At 45.3% G+C, this 25,025-nt stretch overlaps 1 protein-coding gene across 1 annotated transcript; it reads right to left on the bottom strand.

Moving 5' to 3' along the window:
* Positions 1-277: 277 nt before the first annotated feature.
* Positions 278-24,708, bottom strand: tacr3a (tachykinin receptor 3a; the record flags this gene model as incomplete). Its single annotated transcript, XM_079730566.1, has 5 exons — positions 278-641; positions 2,563-2,759; positions 17,687-17,837; positions 18,352-18,537; positions 24,338-24,708. The coding sequence occupies 5 exons, from the start codon at positions 24,706-24,708 to the stop codon at positions 278-280; spliced, it is 1,269 nt and encodes a 422-aa protein (XP_079586692.1).
* Between the last annotated feature and the right edge of the window lie 317 nt (positions 24,709-25,025).

Raw genomic sequence — 25,025 nt, 5'->3', positions numbered from 1 at the left:
TGGTGATGCTTGAAACGGTTTAATAGTCAGAGTTGAATGTAATGACACACAGCAGGAGGGGGGGGAACGCGCTGCCATGCGGGAGATCCTTCCCCAGAATGTGTGCGGTGATGGCTGGTTCAACTTGTGGATGCACATTGATTGCTAAATGCGCCACAGGTGTGCAGCCTCAACTAGCGCCCAATCAGTGTGACGCGGGCAAGGTGAGGCCGCTTAAACCAGTCATCACCCACACACTCCACCACCCCCTAATGAAGAAAAAAGAAACTCCCGCCGCTTAGGAGAACCCCTTGGGTTTCACGCTTTCGCCCGCCCCACCGCCGCCCCCCCCGTTGGCGCTGCCGCCATTTGTGTCGCCGACGCCGCCGATGTCGGCGTGGCGCGCGGTGATGTAGCTCTTCTTCCGGGCGGCGAGCACCTGTGGCTTCCTGAGGGCGGCGGCGGTGGTGGTGGTGGTGGTGGCACCATCAGCGTCAGCGGGGTCGGAGGTCACCGTGACGCTGGTGTCCATGCGCGACAGCGTGCACATGCTGCTCTGGCGCGCAGGGTGCAGCCGCGTGGTCCGCAGCTCCAGCTCATCGTAGCTGGACACCTTGATGAACGGACACCAGCGGAACGCACGCTTGAAGCCCGCCCGGAACCTGGGGGGTGGGGGGGGCGGGACGGGACAGGGGGGGACGGGACAGGGGGGGACGGGACAGGGGGGGACGGGACAGGGGGAGAGGGGAGGGAAGGGACGGGGGGGACGGGACAGGGGGGAGGGGAGGGAAGGGACGGGGGGGACGGGACAGGGGGGGAGGGGAGGGAAGGGACGGGGGGGACGGGACAGGGGGGGACGGGACAGGGGGGGACGGGACAGGGGGGGACGGGACAGGGGGGAGGGGAGGGAAGGGACGGGGGGGACGGGACAGGGGGGGAGGGGAGGGAAGGGATGGGGGGGACGGGACAGGGGGGAGGGGAGGGAAGGGACGGGGGGACGGGACAGGGGGGGACGGGACAGGGGGGGACGGGACAGGGGGGGAGGGGACAGGGGGGGACGGGACAGGGGGGGAGGGGAGGGGAGGGGAGGGAAGGGAAGGGACGGGGGGGGAGGGGACAGGGGGGGAGGGGAGGGGACGGGACGTGACAGGACGGGAAGGGAGGGGACGGGAGGGGACGGGACAGGAGGAGAGGGGACGGGAGGGGACGGGACAGGAGGAGAGGGGACGGGAGGGGACGGGACAGGAGGAGAGGGGACGGGATGGGGGGGACGGGAGGGGAGGGGATGGGGGGGACGGGAGGGGAGGGGATGGGACAGGAGGAGAGGGGACGGGACGGGACGGGAGGGGACGGGACGGGACGGGACGGGGGGGATGGGAGCTCGAGGGCGGAGAAGGGACAAGAAGCAGATTAAAACCGGTTAAGACTCCGATGGGGAAGAATCAGGGAAACTCTTTGTGTAATATTTCACGATGTCTATGATGGATTATAAAAATACTTAAAATTTGTTATAATCTGTTTATAGCGCTGTGTGATTATAGTTATAAGCGCTTGTTAATATTCATGATGCTTCGTAACAATTATCACAAGCCAATCATAAGACATTATAATGCATTCATAATGACTTTTATTATTGTACTATTATAAGGTCAAAAGGTGATAATAAGTTACTTGGTCATTTGGGACTTTAAGCAAGTGAAAACTATAACAGCTATTATATTGCATAATAAATTGATCATAATGTATTACAACTATAAGAATTATAATACACCATGATCCTTGCAAAATAATAATAATTATGTAGTACTACTTGTCCTTTTTATTCATTATAAAATGCTCGAAAAGGTGTTATAATTAATGTTAATGGCTAAAGCATTATGAACATGTGATTGTAATTATTAAGTGCTATAAGCAGAATATAATGCACTGGTATGTTTATAATGCATTATTATTATTATTATTATTATTATTATTATATATAGCATGTCCTTTGCAGCAGTTACAGTGAGTAAAATGGCCACTAGTTCAAATATAAATGTCCTCTGTAGCAACAATGACTAGCATTGAAAATGGTATCTTGTCAACATTAGCATAGCCTCTTCATTAGTTACAATGCATGCCCTTGTGTAAAGTGTTTTGGAATTACACCATTCAGTCACTTGTTGTAAACAGAACACTTATATTAACCGTTGCCACTAGAGATAATGTCCTTCGATTAATGCGTAAATGCACTCAGACCTTCCATTAGAGTTGCTAAATCATCAAGTTGTCCTGCCTTTCATCTGAACACCCATAGACAATAAAATCGATATTGCATGATATAATAAAATATTACTGTTAAACTAAAACAACTACAACTTTGGAGTTCTCCAAAGTGTGTGCGTGTGTTGGTGTCTTGAGTGTGTGCACGCATTAAAAGGTGTGTGTATTCATGCGTGCATGTACGCTCATGTGTCTGTGTGTGTGTGCGTGTGTTTGTCTGTTTGTGTGTGTGCGTGTGTGCTTTAATACATGTGTGCATTCATGCGTGCATGCGTGTGTACGCACATGTGTATGTGTGTGTGTGCGTGTATATGTGCCCACCTGCTGTTGAGGCAGCAGTAGATGATGGGGTTGTACATGGTGGAGCTCATGGCCAGCCACATCACGGCCAGGTACACCTGCTGGATGTGCTTCCAGCGGTTCAGCGACTTGCACACCCCAGTCACCACGAAGTACATGTGGTAGGGCAACCAGCAGAGGGCAAAGGTCAGCACCACGATGATCATCATCTTCACCACCTGCAGAGGAGAGAGATGGAGATATGAGATGGATGGCGATAGGAGATGGAGGGGAATAGAAGGAGACATAGAAAGAAAGAAGGAGATACATGGAGATAGAGGGAGATAGAGGGGGATATGAGTTAGAGGGAGATAGAAGATAGAGGAATATAGAGGGAGATAGAGGGGGATATGAGTTAGAGGGAGATAGAAGATAGAGGAATATAGAGGGAGATAGAGGGGGATATGAGATAGAGGGAGATAGAAGATAGAGGAATATAGAGGGAGATAGAGGGGATAAGAGTTAGAGGGAGATAGAAGATAGAGGAATATAGAGGGAGAAAGAGGGGGATATGAGTTAGAGGGAGATAGAAGATAGAGGAATATAGAGGGAGATAGAGGGGGATATGAGTTAGAGGGAGATAGAAGATAGAGGAGTATAGAGGGAGATAGAGGGTGATATGAGTTAGAGGGAGATAGAAGATAGAGGGATATAGAGGGAGATAGAGGGGGGTAATGAGATAGAGGGAGATAGAAGATAGAGGGAGATAGAGGGGGATATGAGATAGAGGGAGATAGAAGATAGAGGGAGATAGAGGGAGATAGAGGGGGATATGAGATAGAGGGAGATAGAAGATAGAGGGAGATAGAAGATAGAGGGAGATAAAAGGAGATGGAGGGAGATAGAGGGAGATATAAGATAGAGGGAGATAGAGGGAGATAGAGGGAGATAAAAGATAGAGGGAGATAGAGGGAGATAGAGGAAGATAGAAGATAGAGGGAGATAGAGGGAGGTAAAAGGAGGTAGAGGGAGATAGAAGTGGAAGAAGGAGATAGAGGGAGATAGAAGGAGAAAGAGGGATAGAGAGGGAGATAGAATGATATAGTTGTGATAGATGGAGATAGAGGGAGATAGAATGAGATACAAGAAGATAGATGGATATAGGTAGAAATAGATGGAGGAAGACGGTTGAATTATATGGTTAGACGGTTGAATGCCGCATGCCAAAGGAAACCCCATAAGACAGATCTGTTATTATTTACTTTACTATTTCATTTATCACTGCAGGATGCAGATAACGAATTTAGTTTGTTCAAGCGACACACACAGATAACCTGATGGTGCCCCACCTAGATGAAACCACAACATCTGCTGCCGGAACAAGGTGTGAATTGTTCCATAAAAAAAGTTTCCCAAAAGATGGATAAAAAAAAAAGCCAATCTGCCATTTTAAACCGTGCGAAAGATTTTCAAAGCACTAACTGTTGAACACAATCAATGCATGGGTTTATTTTTTACTAAACATCTGGGCAACTATGAGCAAAGTCAATATATATAAATGTATGAATATGTTAATGTTAAAAAGGCCACTTACTTTGTAAATTAGTTTCTCATCTTAAAAAAAATCTATAACCAAATGTCTAGACAAGATGCAAAGTCACATTCAGACAGAAGATAAGCTGAAATCAAAACACAAAGAGAAGGCAGTAGAGAAAAGATGGGTCTTGAGGCAGGATTGGAAAACTTGGAGGGACTCTGAGTCTCTGATGTCTTGGGGGAGGGAGTTCCAGAGCGACTTACAGCCATTCATACACACATTCAAACACCAACAACGGAGTCAACCATGCAAGGCGACATGCAACTCGTCTGATGCAATGAGGGTTAGGTGTTTTGCTCAGGGACACCTCGACCGTCAGCTAGCTGGGAGGAGCCGGGGATTTCTCGGTGCAACGTGGCCACTGCCCTGAGTGGAGCATCTGTTTAGTGGCGCTACCCGCACTGAGGTGGACGGTGTCCAGAGCTGCAGAACAATCTGCTCTCCTCTTCTCCGGAGGACCATAAACACTTCCTAGAAGCGTCTGGGATTTCCACAGCTCTCCTGACTGTGTGTTAGGAGAGCTCTGGGTCAAGGTTGTGTGATTTATGTACATTTGTGAGAGTGTGCGTGTGCGCGGGTGTGTGCGAGTGTGCATGCATGCGCTCGCTTGCGCAGAAGTGCTTGCAAGCGCATGTGTGTGTATGCGGGTGTCTGTCCGTTTGTGTGTGTGTGTGTGTGTGTGTGTGTGAGAGAGTTTCTGTGTGTGTGGGTATGCATGCGTCTGCGAGCGGGCCTGCACTCATGTGTGTGTGTGTGCGTGTGCGTGTTACAGAGACCTCACCAGGATGTGGCTGTGGGGCTGGAGGAAAGACAGACATGTTTCCCAGTGCAGTTTAACAACGTTAAACTATTCTCCAGTTGTAACCTCTCGCTGAACTGCTTTATTCATTGATGGATGTCATATTTGAAAATGTGAAGGCATAAAGATAATTTTGTCAGGGCTTTTATTGATGACATGCCAACCTTGTTATAGGCCTGATTTTCGGTGGCTCCAGTCTGGAGGAATAAAAGCTTTGGAAACAGATTCTTTGTTTAAGATAATCACCCATTGTGTATCCCACTGCCGCCACATACCCTGGACAATGCGAAATATTGGCGGTCCCTTTGGTGGTTTCAGAGCGTTATGCTGCCATATTTGGAGAGCTGCATTCCGTGCTACTCATATTATGTATAAACAGAACATATTCTATGTGAAGTTCAGTTTATACTATCCTCTAACAACACCTGAGGCAGACTCCTTCTAACTGACCAGCCAATGCACTTGGTATGAATGTGCAGTAGTATCGCCTTTCTTCTATTCTGGACTATGAATGATAATAATAAACCTCTGAAGAATAAGTCCCGCCTCCGAGGCTCTTGGTTCCATGTTTAAATGTCTATGGAAAATAACATGGGGGTTTTGAATGATCGTACGTGACAAACTCTGTAGGTGGCGAATAAGTAAAAGCTGCTCAGGTTTTGAACTACACACTTTTTCCATCTAGATTCCACTTTGGTTTTGTATTGTCGGGGCCGTTAAAGTAGTTAACTATTATTAATGCTAACCGGGAGCTAGTTCTGATCTGCGCAGAGTTTATACTTGTTAGGGAGGTGGGAGTTCCTCGCAACCATTCACAACCTAACATGATTGTCATTTCACACGTGAATGGACGAGCAGCATTGCCTCCTCCGTGCCATTTCGGTGAAGACAAACTATACACATACACTTACATGTAACAGACACTTTTATCCAAAACGACTTACATCGGTTAATACACACAATGACGGCAGAGTCAACCATGCAAGGCGACAGCAAGCTCGTCAGGAGCAGTTAGGGTTAAGTGTCTCGCTCAGGGACACATCAACACTCAGCTAGGAGGAGGTGGGGATCGAACTAGCAACCTTTTAGTTACAAGACAACTGCTCTACAACTGCTCTACCTCCTGAGCTAACCCTTTCCACTATGAAACATTGCCGTTGCTATGCATCCTTGACTGGGAGAGTCGTGACGTCCTAAGTCGGCGCAGATCCGCGTTAGCATAATGCTTCTTCATAATAGTTAAATACTTTAACGGCACCGACAATCCAAAACCCAAGTGGAATCTAGATGGAAAAAGTGTGTCGTTCAAAACCTGAGCAGCTTTTACTTCTTCGCCATCGACAGAGTTTGTCTCGTACGATCATTCAAAACCCTCATGTTATTTTCCATGGACATTTAAACATGGAACCAAGAGCCTCGGAGGCGGGACTTATTCTGCAGAGGTCTATAATAATATACATGCATCTTCTCATCCAGATCGCTGATTGACATGAATTTACTCTGAATTCTGGCCACTTTTTTTTTTTTACTTTGAATCGTTTGATATATATCGCTTTCATTTGAATTGCATGTATTGTATGTAGGTATTTCAATGATATGCTGCGATTGTTCCCTGCATAACTTTTAACTCACTGTGTAAAAGCATCTTCAAAATGGCTAAATGTAATTATGAGGCCTTCAGGAACTCTACAGTCTAACTCATCTATTGGACTTCAGTCCAACTCATACAGTTAAAAGTACAGACACCTACATTTCAACAGAAATATAACATCTTTGCATACAAAGACAGGATTGTATGCTGGGTTTGTCCAGCCTCTCTAAACTGGCAGGGCAATCTATGGCGGGGCACTTCAACAGGAACACTCTTCTCAATCCCTCAAGGCACCACCACCATGCCCGAGACTCCATGCCATTGTGCTCATCGTGTCTCATCAGAGAGAGGGCGAGGAGAGAGAGAGAGAGAGAGAGAGAGAGAGAGAGAGAGAGAGAGAGAGAGAGAGAGAGAGACTGAGAGACTAAGAGACTGAGAGAGACTGAGAGACTAAGAGACTGAGAGAGACAGAGAGTTTGCAAGTAGAGGGTTTCATCACTCTACATCAAACGTTGGTTTTCATTTCTCTCCTAGTAGAGATATGCATGTGTATAGAGACAGACTGATATAGAGACAGACAGATAGACAGACAAATAGACAGACAGAGAGAGACAGAGACAGACAGAGAGAGACAGAGACAGACAGAGTGATAGGGACAGAGATAGACAAATAGACAGACAGACAGACAGACAGACAGACAGACAGACCAACAGACAAAGAAAGATTGAGACATTCAGACAGAGACAGATCAAGTCAGAAACAGACAGAGAGAGAGAGACCTGGTGACAGACTTGGCTTTGACCATTCTCGTCATGTATATCCTGTGTTTGCGGACCGCCTTCTGCCATGAAGAGTGAACCTCGCACAGCAGGTGGGCAATGGGTCACCCCAGGGGTGGTACGACCAACACTGGGAGAGCATCCGTTGTGCGAACACACTTTAGAGTGCCTTTCTACGGATTCCTTCTTAATTTTCGTCCCTAAGATGAGTTCACTCCTTGTACAATTCAAAGGGGAGAAATGGCGACACTGAACAAAGAAAATACTGAAAAATGGAAAAAATGGCGACAAAGGAAACATACCATCTTCACAATCTCGCTGAGAATGCGTGTTTGATGTCTGGTTGAAGCAGCCTCACATGGACTGTGCTTATTAGACGTGCGAGATGTGCGAGGCTCATGGATTACTCTGAAATGTCAGCAAGGAACATTTGCTCACCTTCTAACATCTTACCCACCCTCAAATAAACTTTTTTCTACATCATCTACCTGTGTCCTGGTATCTCGCTGAGAAAGTGGGTGTTTTGATGGCTGGTTGAAGCAGCCTCACCTGGCCCGAGGCGTGCTGATTAAAGCTGGGTGAGGCTGCACGCATGTGGTGCATTGACCTATCAATGCACAACAGAGTTTATACCCACTGGTGTAGTCCAGGGTATATGCGGGTATACGCGGGTATACGGCGTATACCCACTTATTTTTCAGTCAGCATTGCGTATACCCACTTCTAAATCCCCCCAGATGCGCACCATTCAGTAGTATCTGCAAGCCAAATCGCCCACTTTTTCCTTAGGATGGTGAAGCCATGACCCACACTACTCTGCCTCTTATTGGCTAATACTCGCTGCCTTTACTGATTAGATTGGTTAACTGTAGGCATGACGACGAATGAGCCAATCGGAGGGAGAGAAGGGCGGGTCATGCCGAGGTAAATATTGCGAAAGACAAATTAACTTTTACAAGTTTACTTTAAATGATTTTCTATAATAATCCGGTAAAATGAAGCAAGCTATCCAAACAAAAATTTCATTTGACAATTTCAAAGTCCTCGTGAATCAATATCAGCCAGCAGCTCAGCTAATGTTAGCGATGCTACACCGGTACAGTTAACGTCGACGCCCGCTCTGCCCCCCACCCCCGTCGGAGAGGATGCTGTCAGTGAAGGAGATGCTTCTAGGCCCACAGCCAAAGATGCCGGAACAACTTCGGATGAAGTCGTCAACTAAGGTAGGTGGGCGTGGGCCCTTTTTTTGATTGCTGGACCTTGTAAATGATGTTAATAACATATCAGGGCTCGACAGTCATGGATATAGCTACGGCTATCATGTGCTTCATCAGCTTCATGTGTAAGTTACATGAAGACACCATCCATGTCACCTCCAGGGCTCCATAGTAAATGACTGTTTGGGGGGGAATAACTAAACTGTTATTCAATCACTTTAGTTATTTCATAACCTGTAATTCAATCACTTTTGTTGTTTTTCTCTAGACATTAGTAATGACTGGCCAGACTTGTGGACTGCCAAACAAAAAGAAGATTTTAAATCCAAGAACCCCTGGTTGGGATCCAAAAACCAAAAAATGGGTAAGTTTAGGTAGATTGCTAGTTTGGGTAACTTCTGAAACAGTGGACACAGAGAAATATTGTGTGTGTGTGTGTGTGTGTGTGTGTGTGTGTGTGTGTGTGTGTGTGTGTGTGTGTGTGTGTGTGTGTGTGTGTGTGTGTCCTTGGATGTATGTGGAAGAAATGGACCATGCACACATAAAGCTGTGGATAAAGTACTTCAAGTTATCTCAGGACACTTTTCAAATAGAGAAGGTCTAGACCGAACTCCGTATAACATTTACAGAGACCCAACAGTACCACCATGAGCAAGCACTTGGCGACAGGGGCAAGGAAAAACTGCCTTTTAAGAGGCAGAAACCTAGGACAGATCCTTCGGTTATAGGTGGGTGGGAGAGAGAGAGATAGACAGACAGTTGCACAGCAACGACACTAGCAACAACTACACTAATAGTAGATGATGACGATGACAACAGCAACGAAGGGGGACAAAAAGCAGTGACAATAGTAACTGTAGTAATACATTTTTGTACTGTCTGTATTTTTGCATTGCTTGTTTATGCTTCACAGGATGTCTGCTCTGTAGAAGTGTGTACTCCATTGGGATCAACAAGGAGCAAGGTGTATCACTCTCAAGAGAATGGATGAACTTTGAAATTCAATTGTCTGGCTAGGGAAGTAGAACAACAAGTCTGTCTGCCTTGAGAAATAAGGTGAGTAAACATGCTTTGTCCAAGGCCCACACTCAGGCAGTGAACGTGGCAGAGCAACAGGACAAAGCTGCCATTAAGAATGCAATGGAGGCTATGACTGAGTCCTACATGAAGGAAACTGAAGCCGTGTTTCCAACAGCCTACCATATTGCCAAAAAAACCCGACCCTTTTCTGATCATGAGAGCCTCATCCAGCTGCAGGAACTGAATGGTCTAAAAATGGGCACAATACTTCATTCACGTTATAGTGCAACACAAATAATACAACATGTTGCCAGTGAGATGCAGAGCAAAATCGTCAGTTACATTATAGCATCATCCAGTCAGTTGGCTGTCCTAATTGACAAGGCATCTTCTTTAAGTCACAAAGCTGTCATGACAGTTTCAATTAAAGCATCAATTCAAGAAGAAAGCCCTGAGTTCATATTCATTGAACTTGTTGAACTGGAAAATCAGAGAGCAGATGGCATAGAACAGGCGTTACTCACCTGTTTAACTAATGCTGGCTTTACAGAAGAGTGGCTACATGAAAACTGGGTAACATTTGTATCTGATGGAGCCAGTGTCATGTTAGGAAAGAAGTCAGAAGTAGCAACCAGGCTGACCTCGAGAGCGTGAACTCATAAATGCAGCAGTTGAAGTAGGCTCACAACTTCTTCACATTGGCAGAATCTTGGATGTACGCTGGGTGGCCAGTAGCTTTTGGACTGTTAGTGCTGTTTGGACATCCCTTGGAGCTCTTGTGCAGCACTTTAGAAATGCTTGCTGTGATGAGATGAGGTCCACCGAAGACAGGCAAATGTACAGAGGTTTACTAGACTGTGTTCAAAGTCCAGAATTATTTGTGACCTTGGGCTCATGTATGACACACTCCATGAACTAAGTCTCCTGTCACAGGAGCTTCAGTCTCAAAGAGAGTCCATGTGAGAAATATAGTGAGGCTTTAGAAGCAAAAAAGACTGGGGAGTATCGGTCTACAACACTGAAAACAATGGCAAAGCTGAATTCTATCAATCCAGGCCAGTTCTTACAAAGCCTTGTGAACAATCTGGAGAAACGCTTGTCTTTTGAGGATGAGACCATCAAGGACCTCAGCATCCTTGATCAGAGTAAATGGCCATCAAAGCCCAGCATCCGCCATGGTGAAGAACAAATTAAGCGACTGTGCAAGCGATTTAACCTGTGCACAGACCAAGCACTGAATGGGATGCGGGACCTACTGGAACAGCCCACTAGTGAGCCCAAGGACCTAAAACCACTCATGAACTGTATGAAAACATTCCCTGTCAGTGCAGCAGAGTTTGAGAGGAACTTTAGCCTTATGAACAATATAAGCTCAGACAAATGGGCTGTCCTACTGATCTCAAACATATCAAACTTGATGATGATTAATATCAATGGCCCGCCTACTTCCAAGTTTGATCCTAGAAAGTACACAAGGACCTGGTTGAAGAGCTATCGTGCTGCCTCTTCTGTGCGTTCTAGACAGTGCAGTGTGAAAACTCCTGCAGAAAGCAAGTCTGTCTGGAAAATACTGTAGTATGAGCAAGGTTCGAAACCCAGTACTGGGTTCAGAGAGTATATCACTGTTGATGTGTTGTAAATGCATATATTTTTTTTCTTTGTAAACTAAATATTGTTGTTTTGTTACATAATTGTGTTGAATAATTTCAATGATGATGTTCAATCATCATATGATATTTATATATATATTGATATTATATATATCTAACAAGATGATTGATGTGGAAAAGAATGATGTGCGTTTTCTTTAATCTAAGGTGAAATATGAACAAGGATGCATTGTCAAATTCAGATCTGAAGTATTTTATTTAAATAAATGTTCAAAAAATTACTGAAACACCATGTTTGCCTTATCTATATTTTACATTCATGCAGGCTGCCTGTGTGACCAGTAATACCTACAAACTGCTCCTGATCAAGTCATGTTAATTTTATAATAGTGGCACACTCTGGCCCATGCTATGTGTTGCAAATCAGCTGTTCAAAGACACAGTTTACCAAATAAATTACTGACTTGCCAAGTGAGAGAATAGGTGTCATTCCAGGAATAAGGAATAGTTCACTCAAAATGCATAGTTGTCTCTCACTAGTCTGTGGGCCAGTATTGGTTTAGTAATTTCATAATCCCTCCTCCCTGAGATCAAGCAGCAGAAATTATGTGACAATGAGCAAATACTACTGACAGATTTTTGGGTAAACTAAATAGAGTAGTCTCATATGTCACTGTTTCTAAAACAGGGCGTTTTTCTGGGCTGCGTTGAAAAAAGGGCAAACATTTAGAGTATACCCACTTCTCCAGGGACCACTACACCACTGTTTATACCTTATCTACCTGTGTCCTGGTCTCTTAGGGGCTCAGTGAAGCCAAGTAGCATCTAGCTGGGTTGAATATGTTTCTGCTGTTGATATTCTTCAATTTGGTGGATGAAATCCCCCCAAAGACAGAGAAGGGTTTTTTGTACACAAGGGTAAGCTCAAGCGGTTCAGATTCCGCCCCTGTGTTGATGAATCATCTCTTCTGCACCGCATGCGTGCTGCTATAGGCGTCTATTTATTCCACCTCCATCTGCTCGGGTCCTCACTGCAGAGCCCAATGGATGGAGCTAGCACAGCTCCACCTCTCTGGACCTGGTCCAGCTGATTTGGCTTTACACTAGCCAATCACCCCAGTTATGGTAAGGTGGATGAATTAAGGTTATGGCTAGGGTTAAGGTTATGGTTAGGGTTAAGGTTAAGGTAAGGGTTAGGGATATGGTAAGGTTTACGGGTTAAGATTATGGTTAGGATTAGAGTTATGGTAAGGTTCAAGGGTTAAGGTAATGGTTAGGTTTGGGTGTGTTGAAGTGTCGGTGAAGCCACTGTTTCACTGAGAAGTCAAACACAAAAGAAAATGTTTTTGGGGAAAGTTCTGTGAAGAAAAGTGTTACTTTTTTAAGTACTGTCGTTGTGTATAGGCTTTATAATGAGTGACGTTGTATTAGCTGTGCACCACGCACCGTGGTGTTATAATGAGTTATATGCTTAATATGCTCCACCCATTGCCTCTACAGTGAGGAGCCTCTCATTAAAATGTCAATGAGTCCTTCCAAGATTAATAAGCCTCCGGTGGGAATTCAACGACGCAAGAATGCCAGCATCTGTTGATGCTCTTAGCCTAAAGATGAGGGAGCGTCAACCAGTCCAGGGTATGTGACAATTGTAATTGCACAAAAACCTGAATTGTTATGTGGAACTGTTCTGCCACACCGTTAAGGAGCAGATAGGGGTTAGGCTACAGGGCCCCTACAGATAGACTACACAAATGTGGCTTCAAACCCAGAACCCAGTAGAATTCGATACTACCGTAGAACCGAATTCCTCCTGCCACCCTCCTACCCTATTCCTACCACCCTACTGCCCTATTCCTACTACCCTACTGCCCTATTCCTACCACCCAACTGCCCTATTCCTACCACCCTACTGCCCTATTCCTACCACCCTACTGCCCTATTCCTACCCCCCTACTGCCCTATTCCTACCACCCTCCTACCCTATTCCTACCACCCTCCTACCCTATTCCTACCACCCTACTGCCCTATTCCTACCACCCTACTACCCTATTCCTACCCCCTACTACCCTATTCCTACCACCCTACTGCCCTATTCCTACCCCCCTACTACCCTATTCCTACCACCCTACTGCCCTATTCCTACCACCCTACTGCCCTATTCCTACCACCCTCCTACCCTATTCCTACCCCCCTACTACCCTATTCCTACCACCCTACTACCCTATTCCTACCACCCTACTGCCCTATTCCTACCCCCCTACTATCCTATTCCTACCACCCTACTACCCTATTCCTACCACCCTATAACCCTATTCGCAGTAGAACCAGGACAACCCTGGTTCTACTGCGAATGTTGTGTGTTTATTTGAAGAACTCCGTAATCAATTCCAAACGAAAACCCCTTAATTATTTTCTTCTTGACGAACACTGACTCCACCCTCACAGCTTGTGTGGGGGTGTAAAACTCAACCACCTGATGGTAGAGCAACATGCGGTACACCCCAGGAGGTCCCCAACATGTGAAGAACATGCTATCTTTACATGAACACGCCCGCTGCTACCCCCACGCCGACCGTGGCCCCCTATGGTGATCGAGCCCCCCCACAGAGGACCTGTTCCTCCTGCGACAAGCAAACAGGAGGGATACGTTGACAGGGCTACACTCAGAACCAAAGTTATTTGTTTTTTCTGCTTCAAGGAAGAAGGAGACTGTTGACCTTCTCCTGGGGCTGTGAGAGAGAGAAGTGTCTCTGAAGGATCGTTGAACTCTGGGAGGCTGTGAGCTGAGCGCTGGTGACAGCTTAGACCTGATGGGTCAGGCCAGGGAGGGAACGCTGTGTGGTGAAGTCTCTTTTCATTCGGTTCATCAGTGGGTAGGTACTCCAGTTTTTTCAGTTAGAAGATAAGGCAAAATTATATTCAAAGACGAATATTCTGCCTCGCATCCGAATCCAAGAAATATCTTAAATATCTTAAATAATAAATAACCAAAGAAATCATGACAAATTGAAGGCAGATGAATGATTAATTCTAAGCTCAGATTTTTAAAAGCAATCTCAATAAATTATTTGAAGGGAAAAACGGCACTAAAGATTTGTATTGGAAAATCCCCGCTGATGCTTTTAATATCAAAAAGGAAAGTAATTGGGCTGGGTTAATGTGATGAGCACTCTCTTTCCTGTCCTCCATGTGTTCAGCTAGTCATGTCATATGCTTTGACTGCAGTCCATTCAAGATCAGCCCCATTTTCACAGCCATTCGCACAGACACACACACCCGCACACACACACACACACACACACACACACACACACACACACACACACACACACACACACACACACACACACACACACACACACACATACATACACAGACACACACAAACACATAAAAACAAACACACATATACACACAAACAGACACACACACATACACACATACATTTGAAGTCAATGATCAATGATCCAGGATTAGTGATGAGTGGTAGATCTAATTTCATTCTCCTCATTGTGCAATTATCAGGGGACACTTTGAGTCAACAGAAGCAGGAGGCTAATCAAGCCTGCAATGATCAGAGCTTGATTATCGTCATTGACATTTATCCGAAGATGTGATGTGGATGAAACTGAAACTGATGTGACAATACAAAAAAATCGCTTCTCACTTTCATGTAGCTCTGCTTCACTGAAAATAACAGTCCGCCTGAAAAGGTGTGAATGGAGTAGAAGGTGAGAGCAATTCAGCGACAAAGCCCTGCGGAAACGTTTTCTAATCCACGTGTTTCACTAGGAGTAAGACCGAAACCAAACAAGTAAAGGTATAGGACAGTGCTTCCATTGGCTTCGGCTGCATTCAAACACATGAGTTTGTCTTTTTCACTCTTGCACTTAACCGTCTGTTCAAGTCAGATGAACCTGAAAGTGAGCTTTCACTTTCAGCTTACGTCAAAGTGACATTGGGTAACTGTGAATCTTCAAATGTACCTTTTTACAATTGTTAAAATCTCGGTGAAAAACCAAACTCAAATAGAGCATTTCAGCAAGATGATCCCAACGTGATGTTAATCAATATATGAAATTGATTGATTGATTGATCTGATATTAGATTCCCCCCGCCCCCTGTATTGAAGCAACATGTGTGTGTATAGTATTAGCCTCTATAAGCATATCTACATTTGAATCAAATGCAGAATCTGGAGGCAACAAGGTTTTGGTATCCGCAGTGCTCTGGCTTATGTTTGTAGTCTGTTTGTAGTCCAACTCAGAGTATTATTGATCGATCACGTTAGAGCAAGCTTCTGTTGAATGCAGGTAAACAGTCCCTGCAGAGGGCAACCATCTCGGAACCCGTCGGTCACGGCTCACGCTGATGTAGCTTTTTATTAGCTTTGATATCTTCTTTTAAAATGTTCATAGAGATTAGCAGAAATGACATCTGGACCGGAAACACAAATTATGATTAAATGTCACATGGGTTTTTCTCAGAAATCGCCGGCAAAGCCATACAATTAGTTAAGCTCTTCCCACTGACCATATATTTTGTATGGGTGTGTTGTGATGGCTACATAAACAAAACAAAACAACAAAACAATGTTTGAATGCACTCCGATACTCCTATTCATGTTCAGTGCAGATACCATAAATACAGATAGGTATCAAAAAGGATTTTTTTATGGAACAACAACTGTACAATATGTATTTCTGTTGTGTTAATGTTGAATTAGATACAAGGATTTTAGTCAAATAACTGTTGTTTTGACTTTTAATTTCAAATTATCAATAATTTATTTTAGCAATATATTTAGTTTATTATAATTGAATGGCTAAGACATGCCAGAATTTTCTCGGCCCCCAAAGGCATTCTGAATTACTCGTGTCCCCCGATGATAAATGTTTTTCCCCCACACTCCTACCAACAGTGCATCGTATAGTATTGTATTTATTATGAGCAATCAACATCTGTCAGGTGTAATTGGTTCAAGAACAACCCAATTGTTCTTATGCCCTGGGATATAAAACCATGTAGCAAAACACGGATACCACTGTAAATACACAAACACACCCACACCCACCCACACACACACACACACACACACACACACACACACACACACACACACACACACACACACACACACACACACACACACACACACACACACACACTATCAAACACACACACTTTTGTAATAACACCACTTGAATTAACATTGATATAAAAAACCTGCGGAACAGAGAAATTAATGACTTTCCCAACATTGTAAATAAGGAACTCCACCCCCCGTAGGAAAAAGCTATTTGATTGGTGGAAAAAACCTGCAATAGCAATGAATCCGCACCTCAGCCATCGATCAACGTCTGTAATTTACAGAACGGTTCGCTCAACAGCTATGGTAGCACTTTGACAAGACGCCATGAGCAGAGTCACACGTTGTCAGGATAAGAAGATCAGAGATTCAGTAGTTATGAACTAACACATTCATGTCCTGCCCTCATAAAGGCAAAAAGACCGGTCAGGAACCACGGGGGAATTGGTACGATACAGTGTTAAAAGTGATGAATACGGTAACATTTTGGGATGGAGGTTTCATGTGAAATCGTGGCAGTGCTTCATAATGTGTATACACTAATAGATTCAACACTTCCTGATGTTTTCGTTGTTTGTAATCATACGATATGAAATACGGCTGAATTCCAATTTCATGAAAGTGGAAATATAATTTATAATGTCGTTCCCACTACCATTACGCGTGTTATTATGTGAACACTGAATGTAGTTTATATCCCCAACGGCAGTGTATTAATAAAAAAAAAACACTGAATGTAGTTCATATCCCCAACTGGGAACTACATTCACAAAACACTGAACGTCGTTCACACTTGAATGTGACCATAAATATTAACCAGGGTTTTAAACAAGCCAAGATGAGCTGCTGGGCACAAGGGCCAGGAAGCCAGCAACTTTAAAGGAATGACCATGGACACGGCCTGAGGGTCATTTGTAGCAGCAGGGCGGTCCGTCACCAGTGCTTTGTACACAACAATAACAAATAACAGAGTGGATTTATCAGAGAACTAGGAAGCCTGCAGCCGTCCTCCAGGATGGCTTGTGCCAGAGGCTCAGCCTAACAGCATCCAAGGGCCCGCCCCACCACCGAGTCAGTGGGGGCTCTTTGTTTTATGGGCCCCCAATTACTAATGCTTCTGGAATCAAAGGCGGAATCTTTTGCCAATTTCTGTGTAGGAGTGAATTAGCGTGCCACATTTATCCCATGATGCCCATCAGCGTGGCATCACGCCCTACACCTTAACTCACACTAATCCAATCGATAGATGGTTGATTGATGTTTTATACTGCGTAGGTTGTTTTGTTTGGTCGCTATGCTGATTCTCTGTATAAGCTCCACTCACAAGGGAGGGTTTTCGCATCGAGGACTTGAGTTCTATTAGAAGCGAAAACACACAGCGACACTGCATCCAGCTCAGGGGTCCTCTGGTCCTGCGGCACAACAACATGTTCATGTTTATATTCATCCATGTTTCCACGGTACCTTTCTTTTGGCCTTCAGCTGTCCATGGTAGTTATCAGAGGAGTTCCCTGGGATCTCTCCTCCCCACAGTGTGACCCCCACGATGGTGTAGGTGATGCCCATCACCAGTAGGGGCAGCAAATACACCAGCATGGCCACGATGATGTGGTACCTGTCAGCGGGGGATGCTATGGTCAATCAATGCATGTCTCTAACTGTAACACTGTTAGAGAGTGTTTGTTTTTGGTTTAATGTAGCACCTATTTTTTATTATTATTATTATTAACAAAACATCTTTAAAACAAGGATTTTGAACACATTACATTACATTTATTTATTTGAACCAGCCCTGAACACTTATCTTCACCTTAAAACAAACTAAATATACAAAGGCCGATTTATCCTTTCCCCTCTATTTAATGCTTATTACTACTGGCTAATTATTCATTTAGTTCTGTCTTCCCCAAAGGGACTTAAAGTTAATTGATAAACTCTTCCAGGAGAAGGTAGGAGTTATTCAACGGGTAGAATGAGGACATTCTTGGGGTTCAGCCCAGGCCCAGTCCCGTTCTGACTGGGAGTGGAGCCCCCTATCCCTAGCCCTATCCAGCCCCCTGGTACCAGAGTACCAACAAGAATCCCCATATTTCTGAGAGGAGGTAGGAAGCAGGAAGACGTGGTCTCACATGAAGGTGTCCTGGGCGCGCGGCCAGTTCACGTAGCATTTCGTCCTGAGAGGGTACGTTCTGATGGTGGCGTAGAAGCAGTTGGGGAAGGCCAGCACCACCGCCAGCCCCCAGATACACACTATCACCACCTTGGTGGCCGTGGCGGAGAGGCGCGGCTTCAGTGGGTGGATGATGGCCATGTACCTGAAGAGAGGGAAGGGATGACGTAAGCTGGGCTGGGCTATAAGAGTCTCATCTGGAGGGTTTGAGTGTCATTGCATAATCATATAATGAGGCTGTACATAAAACAAACAAAGTTTCGGATGAATTAGGTTGGGTCAAATGGTAATGACACAGTGAACAAATTAGCAATTTTGTATAATCAAGGGAACCTGCAAGAAACGAAAACCACTTACTCTCCCACTCACCAACTGACACACCATTTACACAGGCCCTGCACAACTTTCCCATGCACTGTGCGAGTCTACTGCAGCCTCACGTCCATTCATGAGATGCTAATGCAATGGGTCCTCAAGAATGGCCCAACATCAATGTCACCGCATTGATTACGCTCTCAAAGGGGCACATACACACTCCGAAACACACATATATATGGATATATATATATATATCCCATATACACACACACACACACACAAACACACACATACACATGCATGCAAGAACACACACCCATACACACAGATACACATGCATATACATACATACGTTCACAAGCACACAAACACATACAAACACACAACCACGCATGCACTCACAACCATATACACACACTTAAGACCCACAACAACACACACACACACACACACACACAAACACACAGACACACACATCCCAAAACGCATCCCTCACTGATTGCATTGCCTTCCTTCAGCAGTCTTCACAGTGAGCTGGGTTCCTCAACGGGGCGCTCCGTCACAGCTCTGCGAGCCTCCCCACCCTCTTCCAGATATCAATAGCACATGAAAACATGTACGAACTACATACGTGTTATCATGGCAGCCCGTCTGCTGCCACGCGCGAGCGAACACAGAGCGCACGCAGCAGCGTTTATCCCGTGTGATCCCAGCGCGACCGCACTGGTAACGCACCAGCATGCAAGTCAGTCAGGAGGAGCCGGGGGCCTTTTCCTTGTTTCGTGAGAAAGTGTTAATGCACAGTGTCTAAGTGAGGCAGCTGTGATACTGTCTCTCAGGTGTTTCACTCATACTGTTAAATTCGCGATTGTACACACACACACACAAAGTTCTACTATGTGAATTTCTGCCGGCTGACATTTCTGTTGAACCGTTGTTAATGGTTTCGTCATTTTGCTTCGAGATCCCTTTGAGGTCCCTTTGAGGTCGCTTTGAGGTTGCCTTATGGTCGCTTTGAGATCAGATGCAGGTCATCCAGGGAGCCTGTAGGGGGCCTGAGTGGACATTGGGGGGGGGATATGCAGGGTACCTGCTGGGGCTAGGGATCAAACACCAAAGCCTGGAGGGACCATCATCAAGAGTATGATGAGGGACTCTCGGCAGCCCTGCTAAGGGGAGAAAAATTTCCGCACTTGAAATTTTCGTCTGAAAATGGGGGATCGGTACCCATGTTTCATGGACAGGCTTGAAAGGGGAGAGCACTTTCTTGGGTAACAGGAGTTCGATTTCCTGACAGAGATTACTAACGTGGCTTGTGAGTCTGGCTTTTCCCGAGCAAGGCAGTTACCTCGAAAGGCCCAGTTAATTTTCGGTGTTGACCACCGGAGGTATACTGGGTCTCTTCACTGGGGGTCTCTACACTGGGGGTCTCTACTCTAACACTGGGGGTCTCTACACTGGGGGTCTCTACTCTAACACTGGGGGTCTCTACACTGGGGGTCTCTACTCTAGCACTGGGGGTCTCTACTCTCTACACTGGGGGTCTCTACACTGGGGGTCTGTACTCTCTACACTGGGGGTCTCTACACTGGGGGTCTGTACACCGATGCTTGGATCTATAGTTTCTGATTGGCAACGAGTGATCTTTTTAATATGGATATTATTATTAATTAATTAATATTAATATTTTGTGCAAATATACCTAACCAAACGCAAACCTCCTCAATAGAAACAGAACATGACGCAGGGAAGATAGAGCGGACGGCCTTCTGTCTGTCTGTGTCACCGTTACACGGAATAGCGGAGGTCGTTATCTTAACCTGGCCGGCTGTACTAATTTGAGAGGATTTTAATTGGTTTGCAAAGTGTTCCATGAAAGTAGTTTATTTACAATCAGTATTGAGTTTTGGGGAAGGGTTATGTAGATTTAACAATTATTTTGTAATCAATGATATGAATCAATGAAGGGATTTGTAGCATTATTGACTGACCAAATAACACTGACTGCAAATCAACATTTCACATGCAGTTTACTTAGAATCCTAATTGAGCTTTTGAGCAGGATTATGTAGATATAACAATACTTGTTTGAATCAATGATGTGAATCTAATCAATTAGGGCATTTATAGCTTTATCTACTATGTATTGATTTACTAAATAACAAGACAGCAAATCAGCATTTCAAGATGCTTAGAATTATTCTGGCTGTGGCAATGATAATTCACACCATGAAGTTGGACTGCAGCTGGTAGCCATGATTCCAGCAGCGGGAAGTCATTACATGAAGAGGCCTACCCCTGTATTAAAGCCGTACCCGTGTTTTTCAGGAATCCCTGGAAACCACCTTACAACAGGCATCCCTCGAACACATCAAACTAACCTGATGTAACTGACCAAAACCTGTTATCTCATCCCAGTTTAGGAGCTGATCAAGGATTTAGAAGCAACATAAATTGTAAAGTGTAGCTCCCAAATTTTAGCTATTCAGGAAAACCGTTGCGGGTTGCTAGCAACAACAAACGGTTACCTTCCATTCACATAGCGGCTGTTGGTACGCAACTGGTTAGCTGTTGGATAGCACGACTCCGGCGGCCTCAAAGCCAACGGTTTAGCGACGATGAGCGGCGAGGCCACAGACGCTCACGTAACGTGGCCTGGTGCCATTTCCAGACACACAGGGGCCACGAGGCAGCGCAGGACATGGGGTTAGGAGATACAGGACCTGGGGTTACGTCTGAAACACGGCGGGTCAGCTCCGTGTCCTCTGCCCCCACTCACAGTTGATTAACTCAAAGGGACGTCTCCGACCAAAAATACCCGACCCGTCGAACCCGCTGCCTCGGCTGAAGGAGAGCAGAGCCCCGGGGGTACGACGCAACGCTCGGTGTACTCCCACTGCTCACCTTCACCGCCTGATGTGGATCATGTCTTCTCTAGTACCGAACGCTGTGATAGGGCCACTGGGCCACTTGATCATTTATCCTTTATACTGTTTATGCTGGTTGCCCTGTTTGCCCTGTTTTCCCTGTTTGTCCTTACTTTAGCCTTTACTTTAGGCTATTTTTGTTTTCCTGAGCACTACTCTTGTTTATTTTATTGTATTGTATGTGTCGTCCACTGCTGCTGTGCTGTAACAAAGGACTTAATTTCCCCTCCGGGGAATAATACAGCTTTATTTATCTCTCTATCTATCTATCTAACTTACTATCGATACATGTGCTGCTAAAGCCACTTTGTACAGTCTTATGAAGAAATATATTTAATATGAATATTTATATGAACAAATACAAGATCGGCCGGTGAACAGATCTCAGGCTGAAGACACTGTTCATAAATGTATTGATATTATTATTATATGTTATTGATCATATTTATCATATTTATTACTACCAGTTCTTATGGCCCATGCTTACTAAATGGATTGTACCTTCGGGTTTATGGTTGGATATAGGCAACACGTTGGCTTTCTGGGGCGTACCAATTGGACTTTGACCACAGGGGGTTTAAAATACTGCAGGAGGGAATTAAATGAATGGACAGAAGATTGAGTGGAGGGAGGAAGGAAGGGAGGAAAGAAGGTTGGAATTAAATAAAACAAGAAAGAAGCAAGGAAGGAAGGAAACCAGTCTCACATTCCCATAGAACAATATTGAGTTACGTAGCTCATCTTACATAGTCAGCCACAGAAAATTATATATTAAAATTATGCATTATCACAGGTTCTATTAAACATAGATACTGTATAATCCATATCAGCGTTGTGTTCATTTGTAATTTCCTTGCTCTTCATGAACACTGAGTATCCCGGTCTTTCCCTTCCACATTTCTCTGAAGATGGGGAAGACTCTTAATTTTGCATGAATCTCAAATATTAACTTATTATTACAGAGAATGAGGATAATGACATTGTATTTTAATTGTGGTTTCACACAAGCTTTTTCCATCGATAATTGTGGACTTCCTGTCATTCAGCGGCACGCTAATTACGTCAACCGGAGATCCGTTGATTAACGCCAACCGTTTTCAATGTAGCTCTATAAGGAGTGCATAGGGCCCTCATCTAGGAAAAGACACGGGACACAGGGAGAGAAAATAATAAGAGAATATGTCTTTGAGAAAATATAAGAGGCAGACAGAAAAGAAAACAGGGACAACGAGGCTGGGGAGATAGAACATGGAAGAGAGAGGATGGGGGGGAGAAAGAAGTGTAAGAGAGTATGGAGGACAGAGAGACGACGAAAGAGAGGCAATGGAGGAGGGAGAGAAAATGGAAAGATAAAGAGGGGGTATGGACCGAGAGAGAGCCGAGTGAGAGGAAGAGAGAAGATGAAACTATCGGGTGAAGAGGGGTCTGTTTTGGCGCGCTGGTCGGCACACGCGTGGCGGCATTCCCTCGAGTGCATACTTCAGGAGATAGGAATCCTCAGAGGCGACCCTCTCAGGCCCTTCAGCGCAGGGGGTCGCAGTCCATACGAGACCCCGCGGCAAAGTGTCCATCATCCCAGTACAACGCCAATCACTCACGCATTCATTTCATCCAACGAGGGTGGAGGAGGGGCAGGTGAGAATATCTACACACACACACACACACGCACACACACACACACACACACACACACACACACACACACACACACACACACACACACACACACACACACACACACACACACACACACACACACACACACACACACACACACACACACACACACACACACACACAGCCTCTCGCTGTCCATTCCATGACTCAGGGACCCCAGATGCACAAGTACGTTTATAGTAGGGCTGATGACCCTGTCGTCTGAGCTAATGGAAGTGTAGTACTCCGCTGACACGCGGCGGGAAGGAGAGGGTGAATAAATAAGTGAGGGCCGCAGGTCCGTGGTGGAGTCATGTGAAGCGGGGGAAAAACGGTTTAATTTGCATAAGCGGAGGGTGTGTGAATGGATGTGCACATTTGGGTCTGGTTGGAGACACTTTCATTGCATAAAGGTGCTGGCACAAAAGCCAGCACAAAAGAATAATCAAACACAGGCACACACACACACTCTTTAAACACACATGCACACACACGGCAATCCACACAAAAACACACGTGTGCCAGCTCACATATACACACACACACACACACACACACACACACACACACACACACACACACACACACCACACCACACATGCAAACAGACCACCGATGCAGAGGCATAAAATCTCACACACACAAACACGCACATATTTACCTTTCACACACACACACACACACACGCACACGCACACACACTCACACACACACACACAAACACACACACACACACACTCACGCACACACGCACACGCGGGTTACACCACGGATTGTAGCATGTCCTAAACTGTGAAATGGAAAGCTTGGACGCGTGGAGAACGATGCATGGGGTCATAATCAAATTAGCGGATGCCAATATATATGCAAAAAGTAATCCAGACTTTACAGTGTCATCGTAAACATCCACGTACACGCGGCGTGGATGTTTCATTATTTGATTGATGGATACAAGGCTGCGTGAGGCAGGCGCCACTTATTCTCTCCGTCCATTACGGAGAGAATAAGCCATAGTTTACAGCCATAGTTTGGGGGGGTATTTACCTGTCCACCGAAATCGCCGTCATGGAATAGATGCTCGCAAACACGGCCGTGACGGGGAAGAAGTTGTGGAATTTGCAGTACGCCTCACCAAAGTACCAGTCCCCGTGGGCGGCGTAGATACAGTTCACCAGCGCGTTGAACGCCGCCACCGACGCGTCGGAAAACGCCAAGTTTAACAGGAAGTAGTTGGTGACCGTCCGCATGCGTTTGTGGGCCAGAATGATCCAGATGACGATGAGGTTGCCGAACACGGCCACCGCGACCACCGCGCTGTAGGAGAGCGACCAGAGCGCCACCTGCCACGGTGGCTGGACGAACTGGTTGGTGAGGTTCCCGGGCACGCTGGTAGCGTTCTGTGCCATGGATGCCATTGCTCTTACTTTTCTCTCTCTCTTCTGTTTATGAAAAAAAACAAAACAGAAGTGTTTAGTTGCAATAAAACTCTCCTACACATGTGGTCTCGCGCTGGTAGAGCAGCCGCTGTGTGACGTATTATGTCGGCCTATCATAGCGCGCGCCCTCTGGTAAAACAATAAAGAACCGCCAATTTCCAATTACCTTTAAAAGTCCACGTTTGGAATATCAGGGACAAACAGGATACACGGAAGAAAAGAAAATGTGAGTTGAGTTGGACAGGTTGTTGTTCCAGAAGACATGTTCACTGTCTGTTTCCGAGGAGGTGTGAAGT

Source organism: Pollachius pollachius (genome assembly GCF_949987615.1).
Source record: "Pollachius pollachius genome assembly, chromosome: 2".
NCBI classification, from domain to species: domain Eukaryota; kingdom Metazoa; phylum Chordata; class Actinopteri; order Gadiformes; family Gadidae; genus Pollachius; species Pollachius pollachius.
Note: the sequence above shows the minus strand (reverse complement) of the source record. Positions and strands in the feature narration are given on the sequence as shown.